A 17,396-nucleotide genomic window follows, 5' to 3' on the forward strand; every position below is an offset into this window, starting at 1 on the left:
GAACCCTACACGACCATCAATAGCACCCTCCTCCAGTTCTTTGCCTCCTGCCATCCTGGCTCTACGGTGGCCGTCGCAGGTCACGCGACCTGGAACGGCCGGAGGGCGCGGCGGCCTGGTTTGTCCGCAACGAGCCGCCGTAGCCCGCTACGGCTGCGAGGCCCCTCCCGCGGAGCGCGAGAGCCGCAGTGGGCGGGCCCGTACGCTCCGCCCGCCGTGCGTCGCTGCGTGAGCCCCGCCCCCGCGAGCTCGGGAACGTCCGCGCGCTCACACCCGGCTTCCCTTCAGCTTTCGCCAGCGTGCCGCCATCGCCGTCATGCTGGGCGCTGCTCTCCAACGCTGCGCCGCCGCGGCCGCCCGGGCCGGCCCTCGAGGCTTTCGGCACGCCGTCCAGGCCCCCGGCCCCGCCGCCGGTAAGGCACCCCGCGCCGGCTCCTGCCCGCGCCCGCGTGTCCTTGCGGTGACCTGGCCCCCGCCGCCATTCGAGGGCAGGCTCCCCCCGCGGCCTAAGTCCTCCCCTTAGGGCCGGCGGTGACCGCGGGCCCTCTATCGCGGCCGCCCCGACTTGTGGGGACTCGGGGACGCGCCCCCGAACCTCCCCTCAGCGCGATTTGGTGGCGCGGGCACCGCGGACCGTTCAGGGTCGGGCGGAGTGCGGCGCGGGCGCTGCGCTTCCGGGCACTCGCGAGCCTTCGGTGCCCGCCGGGCTCCTGCGGCGTGCGGGGAAGGGACGCGTCCCGGCGCCGGCCGCGTGGTCACCTGGCCCGGAGTGGCCGCCACTGGCCTGCAGCGCCCGGGCGAAGGTGACATTGAGCCAGCGGGCGCGGCGTTCCGGGTGGGGGCGGGGTGGCCCCTCTTGGACCCGGGCACCGTCGCCCTGGCCGTCTCGAGGGCACAGTAAGTTACCGTGTGAAGGAGACGCCCGGTGCCTCCAAGGCAGCGTTTCTTTGGGCGCGCGTTTTCCGGGTGTCACCTTCACAGCGGGTTGCGCGTCGCTTTCTATGTCTGGAGGCGGATTCACACGTTTCCTGACAACTGGATGCTGCTGAGACGTCGTGCGATGGGAATGTTATCGTTTGCGGGGCCGCGGATCTAGTAGGACACTGGGGTCTCCCAGCCCGGGGGAGCTTCGTGGGGTGCTTTTCTTGAACGGTTTCGAAGCCAGGCTACTGCAGTGAGGACGTGCGCCGCTCACTCCCGTCTTGTGTTTTGCCTTTCCGTTAGAGATCCGCGCCCCGATTGCACATACCATCCTTTGTAAGGGCCCTCCGATCTTGGCGCGTGACCGCACATTTAAACATCCCGGGAGCTCCGAACAAAGCTGTCGGTTTCCTTTCCTTGGCTGTGGGGGGTGTTTTGTTAGACTCTGCAGCACCGACCGCGTAGGATTGCTCTGAGGCAGGTAGTTAGTGGTGGGGGGTGTGCAGTGTTTTTTGTTGTTTGGTTTTCACTCGATTTAAACGTCTTCTATTTATCACACACACACTCTTTTTTTTTTAAACATTTTATTAGGGGCTCATACAACTCTTATCAAAATCCATACATATACATACATCAATTGTATAAAGCACATCTGTACATTCTTTGCCCTAATCATTTTCTTTCTTTTTTTACATTTTTTTTCTTTTTTTACATTTTATAGGGACTCACACAACTCTTATTACAATCCATACATATACATACATCAATTGTATAAAGCACATCCATACATTCCCTGCCCCAATCATTCTCAAAGCATTCACTCTCACACACACACTCTTGAGACTAGGGTGCATCCTTAAGACCCCGAGGGCCATTTTTACAGAAGAGGAAATTGAGGCCCACCTTGGAAAATTAGCATTCTTTCTTTTCTTAGCCACTGTTAGGTTTGACCCATCGTGGTGTTTTTCAGCATTCCCCCCCCCTTTAATTGTTAAGCTATTGAATTAAAAAAAATTTTTTTTCAGGTAGATTTTGGGAGTCGTTTTTGTTGCAGGTGGAGAAAACGTGTTTGGCAACTTTTAAAAGATCCCTCTTTTTTTAACATTTCTCTCTTGGGGTGTCCCATTGACCAGGCTAAGTGAAACCGATGGGATTTAATTGCCACAAGGAGGCAGTATTGATTACAAGAAGTGGTAGCTACTTTCTGTTACTTGGACCTCCTTAAGCCTCAAGTGTCTCACCTTGAAACTTGGGATCATATTTGGTAATCATATCAGTTTCATAAGTAATACAGTTTAACACCTGACACATCTGAAAAGGCTCAAGAGTGCCTATTTGCTCTATTATACTGTTACATTTTTGCATATCATAGATTTGGGACTTACCACTGCAGGGCTGGAGACATTCTAGTCACTTGGGAACGCCGAAGGACTAAGCTCCTTGACTGAAGCTCTCAGAATTCAAATGATAGCAGGTAGACTTGACAAAGTGGTCTAGGGGAATGGACCTGAGGACTCTGGTTTGCTATACTTAATAACAACTGAAATTCCCCTTTGTTCCGGGAAGCCTTCAACTGTAAATTGGATTGTTTTCCAATAACTAGATGATGATGGTTTTAATTAATGGCTGAGTTCTTTAGTCAGTCATTAAAACCTGCACCTGGCCCCCATCTACCTACCCCAAGAGCAGCGCAGAGGGATACCTGCAAGGGGGTAGGAGTTTGTAAGCCAAGCAGCTCAATAACCTTGCTTTGGAACCTGTCAATGTGCCCTTCACAGTCCTTCCTTCTCGCTTGCCTAGTTGCCCTCAGACAAGTGGCCCAATGACTGTTATGAAAACTTTCAATGTCCTGTAGCGGGAGATCTCAGGTGGATAAATGAAATCTCTGAAGTTGTGCAGTAATGTTTTGTGAAAGGAAGGTTATGTATCTGACTTGTTTTTTTTTTCTAATAATTTTATTGGGGGATCTTACAGATTTTATAACAATCCATTCAGTGATATTAGCACACTTGTACATACGTTGCCATCAACATTTCCAAAACAATTTCTTTCTACTTGAGCCCTTGTGATCAGCTCCTCTTTTTTCCCCTCTCTCCCTACCCTCCCTCATGAAACCTTGATCAATTATGTATTATTATTGTTCATGAGTGTCTTACATTATCTGTTGTCTCCCTTCACTCACCTTTCTATTATTCATCCCCCCCCACCTCGGTGGGGAGGGGCTATATACTGACTTGGTTTTTAGACAGAGCTAACCAAAACTGAAGCGCACTGCCTTTGACTCAATTCCAACTCACAGTGACCTTATACAGGAGTTTCAAGGCCTGTCAGCCTTTGCTGGAGCAGAGAGTCTCATTTGGAGCAACTGGTGGGTTTGAACCACTGACCCTGTGGTTAGCATCCAGTTTTTATGAGCTCCTTCTAGGTAAAACAGTGAGGGGGAATGGGGAACATTAGCTAATGTCCATAAAACAGATGTTCACATTTTCCCAGATGCATCTTATTTTTACTTAAATAAAAATTGATCTGCAGAGATTCCACTCAGGATCAATCATATGCTAGAATGCTGTTCTAAGAGACGTATCTCTGTCCGAAGCTGTCCTAAAGGCCAGTTGGTTCTTTGGTTTTCTCGGTGTGTTTTTATCTTTATTGAGGTATGATCCACGTACAGTAAACTGTACTGTTTATAATGTTAGTTTGAACAAAGGTTACACCCATGTGACTGTTGTGGTCCATTGCTGTTGGGTCATGTGCCTTGTGAGACCAGAGAGCTGCCCCAGAGGGTTTCCAGGAAAAAAGACAGTCACAACATTAGTGATGAAGTAGCAACAAAAAATAATGTTATGGTTGGGGGTCACCACAATATGAGGAACTGTATGAGAGGGTCGAGGCAGTAGGAAGATTGAGAATCACTGGGTTAGAGGGTTGTTTATACTTTGCTTTCTGACATATTACATGTGAGTATTTTGTGTTGTAAGATTTATTAAATATACACGCAGTTTTGATTAAACATCTTCACTTTTCCGAAATGTTGCGGTCTAGAGAGCCATTCTTTTCCTGGCCTTAGAAGGGAAACCATGTGGGCTTCCGGTCCACTTCTGTACTGGTCCACTGCATTCTGGACTTGGGTGGAGGCCTCCTGGAGGTCTCTGCAAAGATTGGAACTTGTGCTGAGCTCCCATGGAACTAATTATAGGTATTTTGTTATGGCCTTAGGATAAATTAAGTATAACAAGACGTACCGTATATACTTGAGTATAAGCCAACCCGAATCTCTGCTGAGGCACCTAATTTTACCACAAAAACTGCATTCAAAATGTGCTGGGAAACTCGGCTTATACTTGAGTGTATGTGGGATAAGTTTCAGGGTGCTTTATTTTTACACCAAGTAGCTCTGGTGGCGTAGTGGTTATGCACCAAGCTGCTAGCCACACGGTGAGCCATTTGAACCCACCAGTTGCTGCTCAGGATAAAGATAAGATTGTCTACTCCTCTCAAGATTTTAACGGCTCAGAAACCTGACGGGCAGTTCTGCTGTCATGAGTCACAAATGACTTGTTGTTAGTGAGTTTATTTTTATAAATTAAGATTTCTATAAGAGGAGATTGATCTTTATAGTGACCATTTATTGAATACCTACCAGGTGACAAGTCCTATGTATGATTTTGCCTATTGATACACACAATATACATAATACACATAAAGGTTTTTGGTATTTACATTTTAGGGAGGAAACAAACGAGCTAATTTCCCAAAAAAAATAGTGATAGAGTAAAGTGTCTGAGCAGCTTGTGTGTGCTGCTTCCGGACACCCGTGGGCAAATCCTGTTCCCTCATCCTGTTTGAGAGGCTGTTGACAGGAACCCTAATTCCCCAGTCCCCGTTCGGCAAAAGGAAAAATGGAAAGGTTTCTTGTAGGGATCACAAATGGCATGTTGACCAGAGCAAAAACTAAAGACCAGAAGAAGCCATTTTCCTTGTGTTATTAAATTCAAATATCTCACTTAGAAATCATATAGCGCCTGTTTGTTTGCTTCCAGTAGAAGTACTTGGGGGTACCCCCCCCCAAACAACAGAATTTCTCCCCAAAAGCTATGTATTTAAATATTTTTAATAAAACAACCATATCACCTTCAAAGTACTCTCATGACAATACATTTGTTACATCTGTGATTCTAGTCTTGGAAACATTTTCAAGCTCAACTCATCTGTTTGAATGGCTGACAACACCTCCATTGTTTTTGTTTTTGTTTTTCCCTTCACCCCTTCTACATCATCAAATCACTGTCCTTTCATGTCCCTCTTCATCTGTGAAAACAGAAAAGTCGTTGGAGTAAGGTGTGTGGGGCAAGAAAGGCATGCTATTTTTTGCCAAAAACTGGTGCCCTGAGATGGCTGTGTGAGCAGGAGCATTGTCATGGTGGCAAAACCAGCCTCATGTCTGCCACAAGTCAGGCCTTTTTTGTCATACACTGTTATGCAATCTTTTCAGAACCTTCAAATAGAAAGCTCAAATAGCAGTCTGACCTGCTGGAATGAATTCCAAATGTACTAAGAATCTACATTTTTGTCCATTCAGGAAGTTGACAGATGTCCAGAACGAGGTTTGTCATCAATCAGCATTTCACCTTTTTTGAAAGGAGAAAACCACCTGTACACATTAGAGCTGCCCTTATAAGCTGTGCTCAACATCACAACAGTTTCTGCCACACACTGTTCTCTTAAATTGGTCATCACAAAAGTTGAGGGTCAGGCGAAACTGCTTTTATGAAAAAAAAATCACTGAGCAGAGAGAACCAGGTGCTTTAACGGAGAGTGAGTTGCTGGATGCTTGCCTGGCAGGAAAAATGCATGGGGCAAAAGCTCTGCCCAGCAGACTGGTTTTTATTGGGGAGCTACCCCCTTGTAGGTCAGAGGCCACGTTCCCCCTTAGGGTATAAGCTGTGGGGAGAAGACATAGTTTGATATGGTGTATCTAAAATAGCCATTGCTTTTTGTGAGAAAGTAATTTCTTTTGAAATAGAAATTAATGGAGAGCATTAAGATTTTTAACAAGTTAATCATGAAAGTATTACACATTTGTTTAAAAGCTAACTTAGACTTTATTTTTTAATTGGTAGTTAATACTCTGCTTATAAAAATGCAGGCAATCTGGGAAGTGTTTTCAGAAAGTTTTCTCCTAAAGGTAGCCACTGTTAATGAAAGTGAATCAAAAAGTCTTCTCCCAGTGAAATTGTTAGCAGTCTTAAGCTAGCATTAGACACTAAGGAAAATAGACACATACGTAGTATTTCCTTTGCTTAATTTTAAAGATATATTTCATATCATACCATAAGGCTTATTTCACTTGCACTACCTGAATAATTTCCCTACTATGACATATGATAGTAAGGTAAAAAGTATTTGTACATCGCTGAAGACAAAATGAGTGCTTAAGCAAATGTGGTGAAGAAAGGTGGTGGTACCTGGCTGTCAAAAGATAGTGTCTGGAGTCTTACAGGCTTGAAGGTAAACAAGCGACCATCTAGCTGAGAAGCAACAAAGTCCACATGGAAGAAGCACACCAGCCTGCGTGATCATGAGATGTGGATAGGATCAGGTATCAGGCACCTAAGACCCAGAACAAAAAAATTATATTGTGAATGAGGGGGAATGCGCAGTGGAGACCCAAAGCCCATCTGTAGAAAACTGGACATCCCCTTACAGAAGGGAAGGGTCACAAGGAAGAGATGAACCAGTTGGTGCAGTATAGCACCGTTGAAACATACAAGTTTCCTCTAGTTCTTTCATGCTTCCCCCCACCCCCACACTATCATGACCCCAATTCTACCTATATTCATATCCTACATTGTCTGCTGTCTCCCTTCACCCATGTTAGGGTTGTTCATCTCCCCCCGGGGGGGTTCGGGGGGGGGTGGTTATACATCAATCTTTGTGATCAGTTCCCTCTCACTTCCCCTTCTCCTCCCACCTTCCCCTTCCCCTTCCCCTCATGGTTTTGGAACTCCCATTACTGCTCCTGAGGGGATTACCTATCCTGGATTCGAGTGTTGAGAGCTGTTGACTGGATGTGAGGTAGAACTGGGGTCATGATAGTTGGCGAAGATGGGGGGAGCATTAAAGAACTAGAGGAATGTTGTGTGTTTTGTCGGTGCTATACTGCACCCTGGCTGGCTACCCCTTTCCTTGTGACCCTTCTGTGAGGGAATGTCCAAATGTCTACAGGTGGGCTCTGGGGCTTCTGATAGCTGATCCTGTTGACACCTCATGATCACACAGGCTGGTGTGCTTCTTCCATGTGGACTTTGTTGCTTCTCGGCTAGATGGCTGCTTGTGTATCTTCAGGCCTTTAAGACCCCAAATGCTGTATCTTGTAATAGCTGGGGACTATCTACTTTTTTCACCACATTTGCTTATGCACCCATTTTGTCATCAGCGATCATGTCAGGAAGGCAGATTGGCAGATTGTCACAAAATGGCAGATTATTAGAACGAGGTATTCTTGGGTTGAGGGAGGACTTGAGTAGAGGCCCAATGTCGTCAGCTACCTCAATGCTTAACATATAAATACGTGCACATAGGCCTATCTTCCTAGCGTTGTATATTATATATTTACATATGTACAGGCCTGTACTTACACCTCTGTACATGTCTTCTCAGGCAGCTAGGTTCTTGAGAGAACGTGTGCGCAGCCATCCCCTGTCCACAGAGTAGTGTTCGTGTCTCCCTGTGCGTGTGTGAGCTGGAACCAGAGAGACTACCATTGGGCTTGCCTGGATACAGTTGGTTCACAGTTGAATGCATTACATAACACAAGTACTAATTTGTACATTGAGTGTTTTGTTTTCTTCATTGCAGCTGTCCAGTCACTTCGCTGCTACTCCCATGGGTCTCACGAGACAGATGAGGAGTTTGATGCTCGCTGGGTGACATACTTTAACAAGCCGAATATCGATGCCTGGGAATTGCGCAAAGGTAACTAGAACGTGGCCATACTTCTCAGTTTTGGTATGGAAGCAGGAATTTCTGGGTAGTCTTCCACTACGTTCTCGAAAACTTGCGTCACAGAGGCTGACTTCCGTGGTGCAGCACCCGGCTAGAGAAGTGTGTGGCTTCTGTTGTAGGTGCTTCCTGTCGGGCAGGGTTTTAATGACTTTTCCCTGCAGGTAATTCTTTGGGGAAAGAGAACTGCCCCGGGCATTTTAGGCTGTCTAGTAGTATCTGACCTCTACCCACGAGAGGTCATTGGCATCCCCTTCCCAACTTGTAGCAGTGTGAAATGTAGCCAACATTGCCAAAAGTCCCCGGGATCTCCCCGGGCTGACAGCTGTTCCTGTGATGTTACAGGAAGAAGGGTTCACCATATTTTATATTTTTCAGATAATTTACATAAATGATCATTTGGCAGTGATTTGAGGTCTTGTTTTCATTCTTGGTTCAGATTTGCCTTGCCCCGTAAACATCCAGTTTTAAGTAAGCTGGGAACCTATCTTTCCTAAGTTGTAAATGCTTATTGAACATAGCATTCTGGAAGACCAGTTCCTAGTTTTAAGCGTGCGAGGATGCTGCCACTGTGACTACACTAACGCTTTGTTTACAGGTGCCCGTGCCCTTTGTTTAATCTTCCAGAATAAATAAAAGCAGGAACCCAACCGCTTCCAGCTTCTGCAGAAAACGCAACGACTGTTTTGCTGCACCCACAGAAATGTTTAATCATCTTGAGTAGAAGTCATGAAAAGAAGAGCAATTCTGCCTTCCCATTAACAGAATCTTAAATTTTAAGATGTGTCATTTTGCACAGAGCCAAAAGTAATCAGACCCAGTCGTTTTCTGCTTGAATGTCCTGAGTCTGTTCTCTGATGTTTCTCTGTAACATCTCCCGATGCCCTCACTCGTCTCATTAACGCCCCGTAAGCATTTCTCGGTGCTACAGTTCCCGCCTTGCCTTCCGAGTTAGAGATGGGAGTTGAAAAGGCCCTTTGTGAAGAGAAATGAACCCATGGTGGTGAGCATGGTGTTTGCACGTAGGTTCGGATAGTGTCACAAGTTAACACGGCTTCTCTTTTCCTGACTTCACAGGGATGAACACACTGGTTGGTTATGATCTGGTCCCAGAGCCCAAAATCATCGATGCTGCTTTGCGAGCATGCAGACGGCTCAACGATTTTGCTAGTGCCGTTCGCATCCTAGAGGTCGTTAAGGTCAGTGGGCGAGTTCATGCTGACGTTGTCCGGGAAGTTTGCTGCTTTTACATTGGTCGGCATCAGCCCTCACGGAGCTTACGATCGTGCACGATACTATTTGGCTTAGTAATTTCATTTTAGAATTTATTTTACGTAATTAAGGATGTCCACTGAATATCCACAGGGATGTTCAGCTTTCTGCTGTATGAGACTTGAAGGTCAGCCGTCAAACTCAGACTGTCTGGTCCCATAAAGATCTACAAAGCCTTGGAAACTATGCTGTGTATAGAGTCACTGTGAATCTGATCAATTTGATGGCAATTTTTGTGGTTTGCGGCTATTGGGTGTACTGTAACATGATTAAAAAGTGTAAAAAATGACCAAAAGTGACAGACACAAAGTGAGCACACACAGTTGGAAAACTGATGCTAGTAGTCTCATTGAAAGCAGGGTTGTCACAGCCTTCGTTTTATTTAAAGCAGTCTCAGCTAATCTCAATAAGATGAGGTGTGCTTGTAAGGATTTTATTTATCTATTATTAAATTGAGGAGACCTAGAATATCCTAAAGGCAGAATAGCAGCTTGACACTTTTTAGTTCATTTGCCTTTTTAATTGTTACCCTGGAGGAACCATGGGACAGTACAGGTTTAACTGTGTGTATGCCCTAGTGAGTTTTCTTACAAACCTCCCTGTCCCAACATACTTTGTCTCCAAGCACCGCTCTGCGTGAAGAAAGGGCGAGTGAAAGAAACTCAAGTCTGTGTGGTGACACTGCCGTATCTCCAGTGGGTAAGGCAGCGAACACTGGGAGGTAATTCAGTTAGGGCCTCAAATTGGAGGCAGATTTTAAAAACTTCCTGTGTTAATTTAATTACTCCTGAAGCCTGCTGTGCACATTTAATTACCTTCACGAAATTCTGTCATCACCGTCTTCTATTCCAGTAGCTTAAGGCTTTAAAATGTGGGGGGAGGGGGGAAAATGAGGAGCTGATGCCAGGGGCTTTAGTGGAGAGCAAATGTTTTGAGAATGATGAGGGCAATGACTGTACAGATGTGCTTTACACACTTGATGTGTGTATAGATTGTGATAAGAGTTGTATGAGCCCCTGATAAAATGATTTTTTTAAAAAAAGGACTTTAAAATGTTTTTCATTCTCAAAAGTGTGTCGGGTACCTACCTTGAATTATTCCTAAATAACTTACCCTCTTTATCGAACGGATGTGTTGACTTACAAGTGGGTAATCTATATTGGCCTCTGCATATTTAAATTCATTTTTGTTAGTAGACACAGCTTTTCAAAGAGCTAAATGTGAATTTTCTCTCTGCCATCAGGACAAAGCAGGACCTCATAAAGAAATCTATCCCTATGTCATCCAGGAACTTAGACCAACTTTAAACGAACTGGGAATCTCCACTCCAGAGGAACTGGGCCTTGACAAAGTGTAAACGCCCACAGGTGAGCAAGCGTGGCCGCGTGGTCGCCGGTGTTCTCAGACGGTGAAAGGCCTTACATGTTTTTGTCACAGTAGTGCCATGAGTGTAGTACCAGTGATGTTAAACGTAAGGAGCTGGTTTTTCTTGGAATTTTTGTTAATTGTCCTCTTACTGGTATAGAGACAAGAAAAGCCTCCTTAGTACAGACTTAGAGTACAATAGAGAATACTATACTGAACCCATAAACCTACAGCCAGGTTTTCAGGTGGTATTTTGCCATATTTCCTCTAGTTACATTCCTCCCCTCAAAGTGCCTCACTTCAGATAGTACCCAAGCCCTCTGTACCCCTGTACCAGGGAGTTGGCAGACGTTAAGGGATGGAATTAGACATGTTTATTGTGAATATTTTAATTTTTCTAGTTATTTTTAATAGCCAGTTTATGTTGTTGGGGACTCTCTGTAGAAAGACAAATTAAATCATGAAAAGAGTCACAGGCTTGTTCAGGAAGGCAGTGAAGTAAGATGCAGAAAATCCTTTGTACATAAGCAGCAGCTCAAAGTTTCTTTAATAAATACTTACGTGGTTGATGTAGCTCTGATTACATGCCTGGCATTGTCTTAAGCTCTGTTACGGTAAGTATTAATGGATTTCATCCTTGTAACAGCCCTGTGAGGTAGTTACTGTTTATAGTTACTCCCATCTAACTGATGAGACAACTGTGACACTTTGTCAGGTAGGCCATCTATCAAAACGCAGCCACCGAGTCACTCCCAGCTCCCAGCAACCCCGCAGGACAGCGTGGCACTGCCTCCGTGGGTTCCAAGGCTGTCCTCGCACAGCTAGTGGTGAGGCCTGCACGTGAGTCCAGGCAGGATGGGTCCACAGTCGCTCCTCCTCACTACTCTTGGCTTCCTGTGTGCACATGTCGTTCATTAGGCTTAGTAGGGGGGTTGCTTTCTGGGACCAGAAGAGGAGGTTTACTTTTAGACTAGCTTTTAAAGGTTTCAATGAAATTATTTAAGTTGCTAATATTAACTCCCTCACAAAATCAAGAGGCAATCAGCCTTGTTAGGGTATTGCTAGTGAATACCCTTTGAAATACTTATTTTTAAAAACTTGGAATTCCAAGAATCTCTGCACTCAGTCTTCCTACTTGTGGTTAGAGGAACTGAGCAAATAGGTACCGGGCTCTGCCTTTTCAAGTTTGCTTTTGGAATAGGGCTTGCTTCATTCCCCCAAATAGCTCATCTTGTAATAAATGGGAGCTGTGTGTATGTGTGTGATTGGTGATTTAAGAGAAAACTAGGTCTTCTAAATACAGTATGTCCTAGTTACTTTAAGCTCAGATGTATGGTTTACATTCCCAAATGTACTGAATGGTTATCTAATCTTTTGGACTTCATCTTTATTATGTCCATTATTCCCAGGAGTCCAGAAGATCTTTGTTATGCCTATAATGACATTTTATGTCCTTAAAACACAAGACATTGCTCCTTGTTTGGGGCCAGACAAGAACGGCCCCATGAGGACCAGTGGTTTCAATGAAAAGATCACAAAGCCTGCGGATGGGCTGTAGACTTGGAGGCCATGTCTGATCCTTTCTGGCTGCAGGGGGAGGAAGAGAATCTAGCTCCACCGCAGCCCACGCTGACTGCTACAATGCAGAGATCAGGCATGCCTCCTCCCACAGCTCTCTTCCTTTCCGCCGGGTGCCATGATGTGTTGCAGTGACCACACAGAGCTCACAGACAGCTTTGCAATCATGGAGGGTTATTAGCCCCACGTCGGGATCAGAAAACAGTAATGACACAGTTCCTGGGCCATAGTACTCCTCTCCTCAGCCAGCAGCCCAGCCTTTCTCTCTGCTGGCTGTCTCAGGGGATCTCCTTGCTTCCCCCGTTAGTCTCTGTGGGGCATGCCTCTGCTCCTCAGCCACTTCAGGCAGGGAATCCGAACATGCTCTGCTTGGTGGCTCTTCTTCCTGGATGTTCCTACTTGTGAGCAGATGCTCTTATACATAGGGGAATGGCCACCCAGACTGACCACTCCCTCGCATAGTCCCACCAAATCATTTGCCGCAAGTTGGAGACATGGATAGAAGAGCCATGTTAAATGTCGCTTCACCACAGTAGGCAAGACTGAGTCATAAAGGGGTAGTGCTGTCCCGCCCCCATTGGCGAGAAGCACTAAAGAAGGCTGTTGATTGGTAACATCTCTGCCTTTATTCTTTCCCAACTAACTCTTTTTTTCTCTCTTACAGGTGGGCTTCCCAAGGATTTATTGGTATTGCTACTTGCTTGTCAACAGTCACCTGGAAATACTGAAAATAACATAATTACCTTTTTGAACCCGTTTTCCTTTATTGAGTACCAAACCATGTAAGAATAACTTGTGTCTTAATAAAAGGGAAACGAGTTTCAACTGAAGTTAAATATTGTGCTGTGTGTTTGAATTGAGAACCAGGAAATGAAACTCCACAGGGGGCCCATCAGAGTCATGGCCTTGTTGCTCAGTGAGCTGAGCAAACCACTTTAATTCTAGAAAGCATGGACCCAGCCCAGCGTTATCCAGTTGATTCCAACCCGTAGCGACCCTCTAAGACAGAACTGCTCCAGCCAGTTTCCAAAACAGACAGACCACCACTCTTCCTTCTCCCACTGTGTGCCTGCTGGGTTCAGGACCTTGGGTCTTCCAGATTGCAACCCAGTGTTGTAAGCAGCGTGACACCAGGGCCCCTCTGACGTGGACATCTGGGGTGTGGGCATAGTAGGGGGCTCTGGTAAGTGATGTGGTAATACTTGTTGCCAGTGCCAGGAACTGGCTGGGGAAGAAATCAGATTGTATACCTCTCCCACACAGGTGACAGGTTTAAACATCACTGAGGTAGTTGGCAGGTGTACTGTGCTGTACCGAGCCAGCCCCTGTGATTGTGTGTGCCTCCACTAGTCCCCGTGCCTCCCTTCCTTCTCAGCAGCGTAGTCTCAGCCCAGGACCCCACTGTGGACATAGCTTCACTTCTTGAGATGCTTAGTAAACACACAAATCGCGTTTTATTTTAGAAGTTCCACAGTGCTGGAAATCAGCTGCTAATGCTGCGACCCTTTCATACAGTTCCTCATGTAGTGACCCCCCAACCACAAAATTATTTTCGTTGCTACTTTATCACTGTAATTTTGCTACTGTTAGGAGTCGGGTGACCGCTGTGAACCCCTGAGAACCGCTGTGCCAGATGAAGGTTTGGTCCGAGTGACTTCTAGCATAGCCCATTTCAACTGCAGCGTCAGGTGATAGAGACTCATAATCTGTTGAATGGAGATGTCTTCCCTCCTGAAGTCATTTCGGAAATTATTAGTAAGATTAAATTCAGTAAGGTTTTACCACTGTAAAGCTGATCCCCGCCCCCTTGCTGGTTTTGAAGTGGCAATGCGGCGGCCGCCTCGCTGTGTTCATGTGTAGTTGGAGACCGCCGCTCTTCAGTCTGCAGTCTTCTTGGCTTTGTCTAGCACTGGGTCCTGTCGTCCACGTGTTATGATTCCCAGCTTGCTAACCACATACTGGACATCACCCAGAAGTTAATTCTTGTATGAAGTAGCTGGCCTTTTGGGTGGGTGGATTTTATTAACGGCTTTTATGTACGTCCCACCAGTAAGGCCTGCCTGCAGGTTTATTCCTTCAGGACAGGGTCGAATGCCCCCCCTGGGTCTCTGGGGTTAAATCTATGAAGGAGCAGACAGCCTCAGCTTTCTCTTTCAGAGGGGCTATTGGGTTCTAACAGCTGACCTCATTTACATACTTAACCACATTTAAATCTAATTTACAAGGTCTGAAACAACTCCTATAGCTAGTTGAAAGCTCCCATTGGTTTGTAGTGCAAAGGGAAAACGTGAGAGTAAGCAAATGTTCTCAAGGTCATAGAAGGTAGGGAGGGACCACAGGTTCATAATTGTCTGAGGCACATAGTGCTGTGATGATCTTCATGTGAGTGGGGAGACCAGTCCCTCACACCATCACGGGCCCAGCAAGCGCAACTGTACTTAAAATACATATATATATATATAAAGATTATAGTAAAGTCAGAGAATAAGAGAGATAGATGGTAAAATAAAGGATTCAGACACATTTCATGGTAGCATGCTCACTTCCTGGATGGCCATGATCTCAGCAGCCAGGTCTGCACACAGCGAGGGAAGAGGAGACTGGGGGAGGGGGGACAAGGCCGGAGAGAGCATCTTTATTGTTTTGGACTGTGTAGGTAGTCATAGACATGCATATTCAGTAGTTCCATACGTCACAAGATGGGTGATAGTCACAGTAAAGTCCCTGAGCTCACAGGTAAGGAAACCCAATACCTGCACTGGGGGAAGGCAGTGAGGGCTGATGGGTGCCCCCGTGGGAGGAGATAATCAAAGGTCTCCCTCTACAGGGAGACAACCATGTGCTCACATGAAGGCAGCAAAGCTGTTGGGGGAGAGTGCAGGGATGACAGTGGTCGGCTTTATCAAACATCTACCAAGCCTTGTACCGTGAGCCATGGAGGTACAAGGGGAGCCAGAGGGAGGGCGGCAAGTTAGGCAGTTGTAACATCAGGTTGATTTGGATACATCTTTAGCTTTGTGGATTTTCATGCCCAATCAAGATGTCTTCGAGGAAGTAGATGGCAAACTGTCCATAGTTGAAAGAAAAGGATGCTTTCACTGCCTTAACTTCGGTGGATAGGCTTCCGCCCTAACAACAGGTCCAGCTCTTCTTTCCCAAGATGCCAAGCAACCAGTAGCTTGACATTGCTTTATTGGTAGTCTGTTTGCAAAGGAGGGAGCTTCAAAGATCTGTGGAAAACTAGAATTCAAAGATAATGGAATTTTCACATGGACTTTCAGATACCTCCTTGTGTACATTTTTTGGTGGGGGTGGCTCAACCCTTTGAAAATAAGTTGCTAGCAGTCCTTCACCTTAAACAGCAGCAGACAAATATTCAAAAGTTAGGAGATTCTCTACAGAACCACAAGGAGCCTGCCTTCAGATTTCCTCAGCTACAATGCTGGCTTTGTAACCAGCAAGCAAGCCAGGAGCAGACTACACTTGGTGGTTTTTATTGCATTCACCATTGCCAGTGAATCAATTTGGCTCAAACTGACGGTCGAACTCCCTCCCCTCTTCCCCTTCCCCCACACCTCTGCCCCATGGATTTGGAGACTAAAGCTTTATGGGAGCAGCCAGCCACATCTTTCTCCTGTGAAGTGCCTATCAAGTCTGAACGCCACCCACCTTGTGGTCCAGTGCTTAATCTGCCTCAAGGGTGCTTTTGTATGCCCCTCCCTCTCACTGAGTTCAGAACAGCTGCCCACCACCTTTTGTCTCCTGTGGTTTCTGAAGCGCAGGTAAGGTTGTGTCGTAGGGTTCCTTCCAGTCTAAATCCACTTGTGTTAACCCCATGTGCCAATTCTGACTCCAGGTGGCCCTGCAGGGCACTGTAGAGCTGCCCCTGTCATGTCTGAGGCTGTGTGATTCTTCAGAGAAGTGAGAACGCCAACTCGACCCATTACAACATTCGACCTGATCCTCTGCCAGCCCATGATCAGTTGCTTGGGTTGTCTGTGAGTATGGGGGTTTTTTAATGGCTGGTTTTAGGAAGGGGATCACCAGGCCTTTTATCCATCTCCGTCTGGAAGCTTCTGAAACCTGTCCAACACCAGCCTCCAGAGCAAGACATGACCAGTGGGTGGTGACAGCTGAGCCGCCATGTTCTCTCCTTTGTAGAAGGGAGTTAAATATTTTGGCAAGAAGAGTACATAGATGATGTGAATTACACAAGGGCAAGCCAAAGCATTAGGAGCGCTGGGGATGCTGTGGGGTAGACACTGGCCTGCTGACTACAAGGGCTTTCCTCTGAGAATTTCATTGGGCAGCCCTTCCATCCGCCCTCTGGCCTTGATCCTGCCCCTTCAGACTTGTTGCTTGCCTAAGGAGAACATGATTCTTGTTTGTTTTTACAAAGGGGGACATGATTTGACTCCTTTGAAAGATCCCAGCTCTGTTGTTTGAGGGGCGTCAATAGAAGATTGTAGATTGGAGGAAGCGTTAATGACATGGAAATACAAGTACAGACACCGAGATGCAGACAGGTTGAGGAACAATAGCTCCCATATCAGTGTTTTTGCTTAATAAAGGTTGCTATGGTTTTGAGGAGATGCTGTTGGACTTACCTCTGTCTCCTTAAAAGGTGCATAATGCCAGTTCTATCTTTATATTGGATCCACCCACCAGGGGATGAAAGGCTGCCCGGAGGTGGGAAATGGTGTTCGCATCCCACTTACCCACTGGCGCCATCGCTGTGGACGTCATCCGCCTACCTGTCAGGTTACAGTGAACATGAGAGATGAGTAAGCCTGTGTCTAATTGTGGTTGTGCTTGGGAAAGCAGCTTAGAGACCTGGCCATCCTTTCCTAAGCTTGACTACTTGCCACTGTAGTTTCGCTCCCTTAGCAACACAAGGTGTGTACCTGTGTGTTCACAGAAGCATTGTCAGGCTGCCGCCTCGTTTTGTTTTCATTGATGGGACGGAGGAAGTGGGGTTGAACCACAGACAAGCAGCTCTGTGCATGGCCTGGCTCTCCACCACTGCAGCCATGCCTTTCCCTCTGCCTGGCTTTCCCCCAGCCTCTTGTCTCTGGAATTAACCCTGCACACTCTGGAAACCCGAAGAATGCCATTTAAGATACACGAGACAGTGGTTTAAATCAGGACAGGCTTTTGAGGCCGACACAGACTCAATGTTGCAACGTTGTGTCTTTGGGCAAGTGAGTTTTAGCCCCTGTGAACCTCGGTTTCTCACATGTGAGGTGAGCTTGCCAGTG

The 17,396-nt window shown here is 46.4% G+C and overlaps 1 protein-coding gene across 1 annotated transcript; it reads left to right on the plus strand.

The window, feature by feature from the left end:
- Nucleotides 1–255: 255 nt before the first annotated feature.
- Nucleotides 256–12,968, plus strand: COX5A (cytochrome c oxidase subunit 5A). Its single transcript, XM_075535644.1, has 5 exons — nucleotides 256–413; nucleotides 7,780–7,896; nucleotides 9,001–9,122; nucleotides 10,439–10,562; nucleotides 12,803–12,968. The coding sequence occupies exons 1-4, from the start codon at nucleotides 317–319 to the stop codon at nucleotides 10,550–10,552; spliced, it is 450 nt and encodes a 149-aa protein (XP_075391759.1). The 5' UTR covers nucleotides 256–316; the 3' UTR covers nucleotides 10,553–10,562; nucleotides 12,803–12,968.
- Nucleotides 12,969–17,396: the final 4,428 nt, after the last annotated feature.

Source organism: Tenrec ecaudatus, chromosome 17, assembly GCF_050624435.1.
Source record: "Tenrec ecaudatus isolate mTenEca1 chromosome 17, mTenEca1.hap1, whole genome shotgun sequence".
Taxonomy (NCBI): Eukaryota; Metazoa; Chordata; class Mammalia; order Afrosoricida; family Tenrecidae; genus Tenrec; species Tenrec ecaudatus.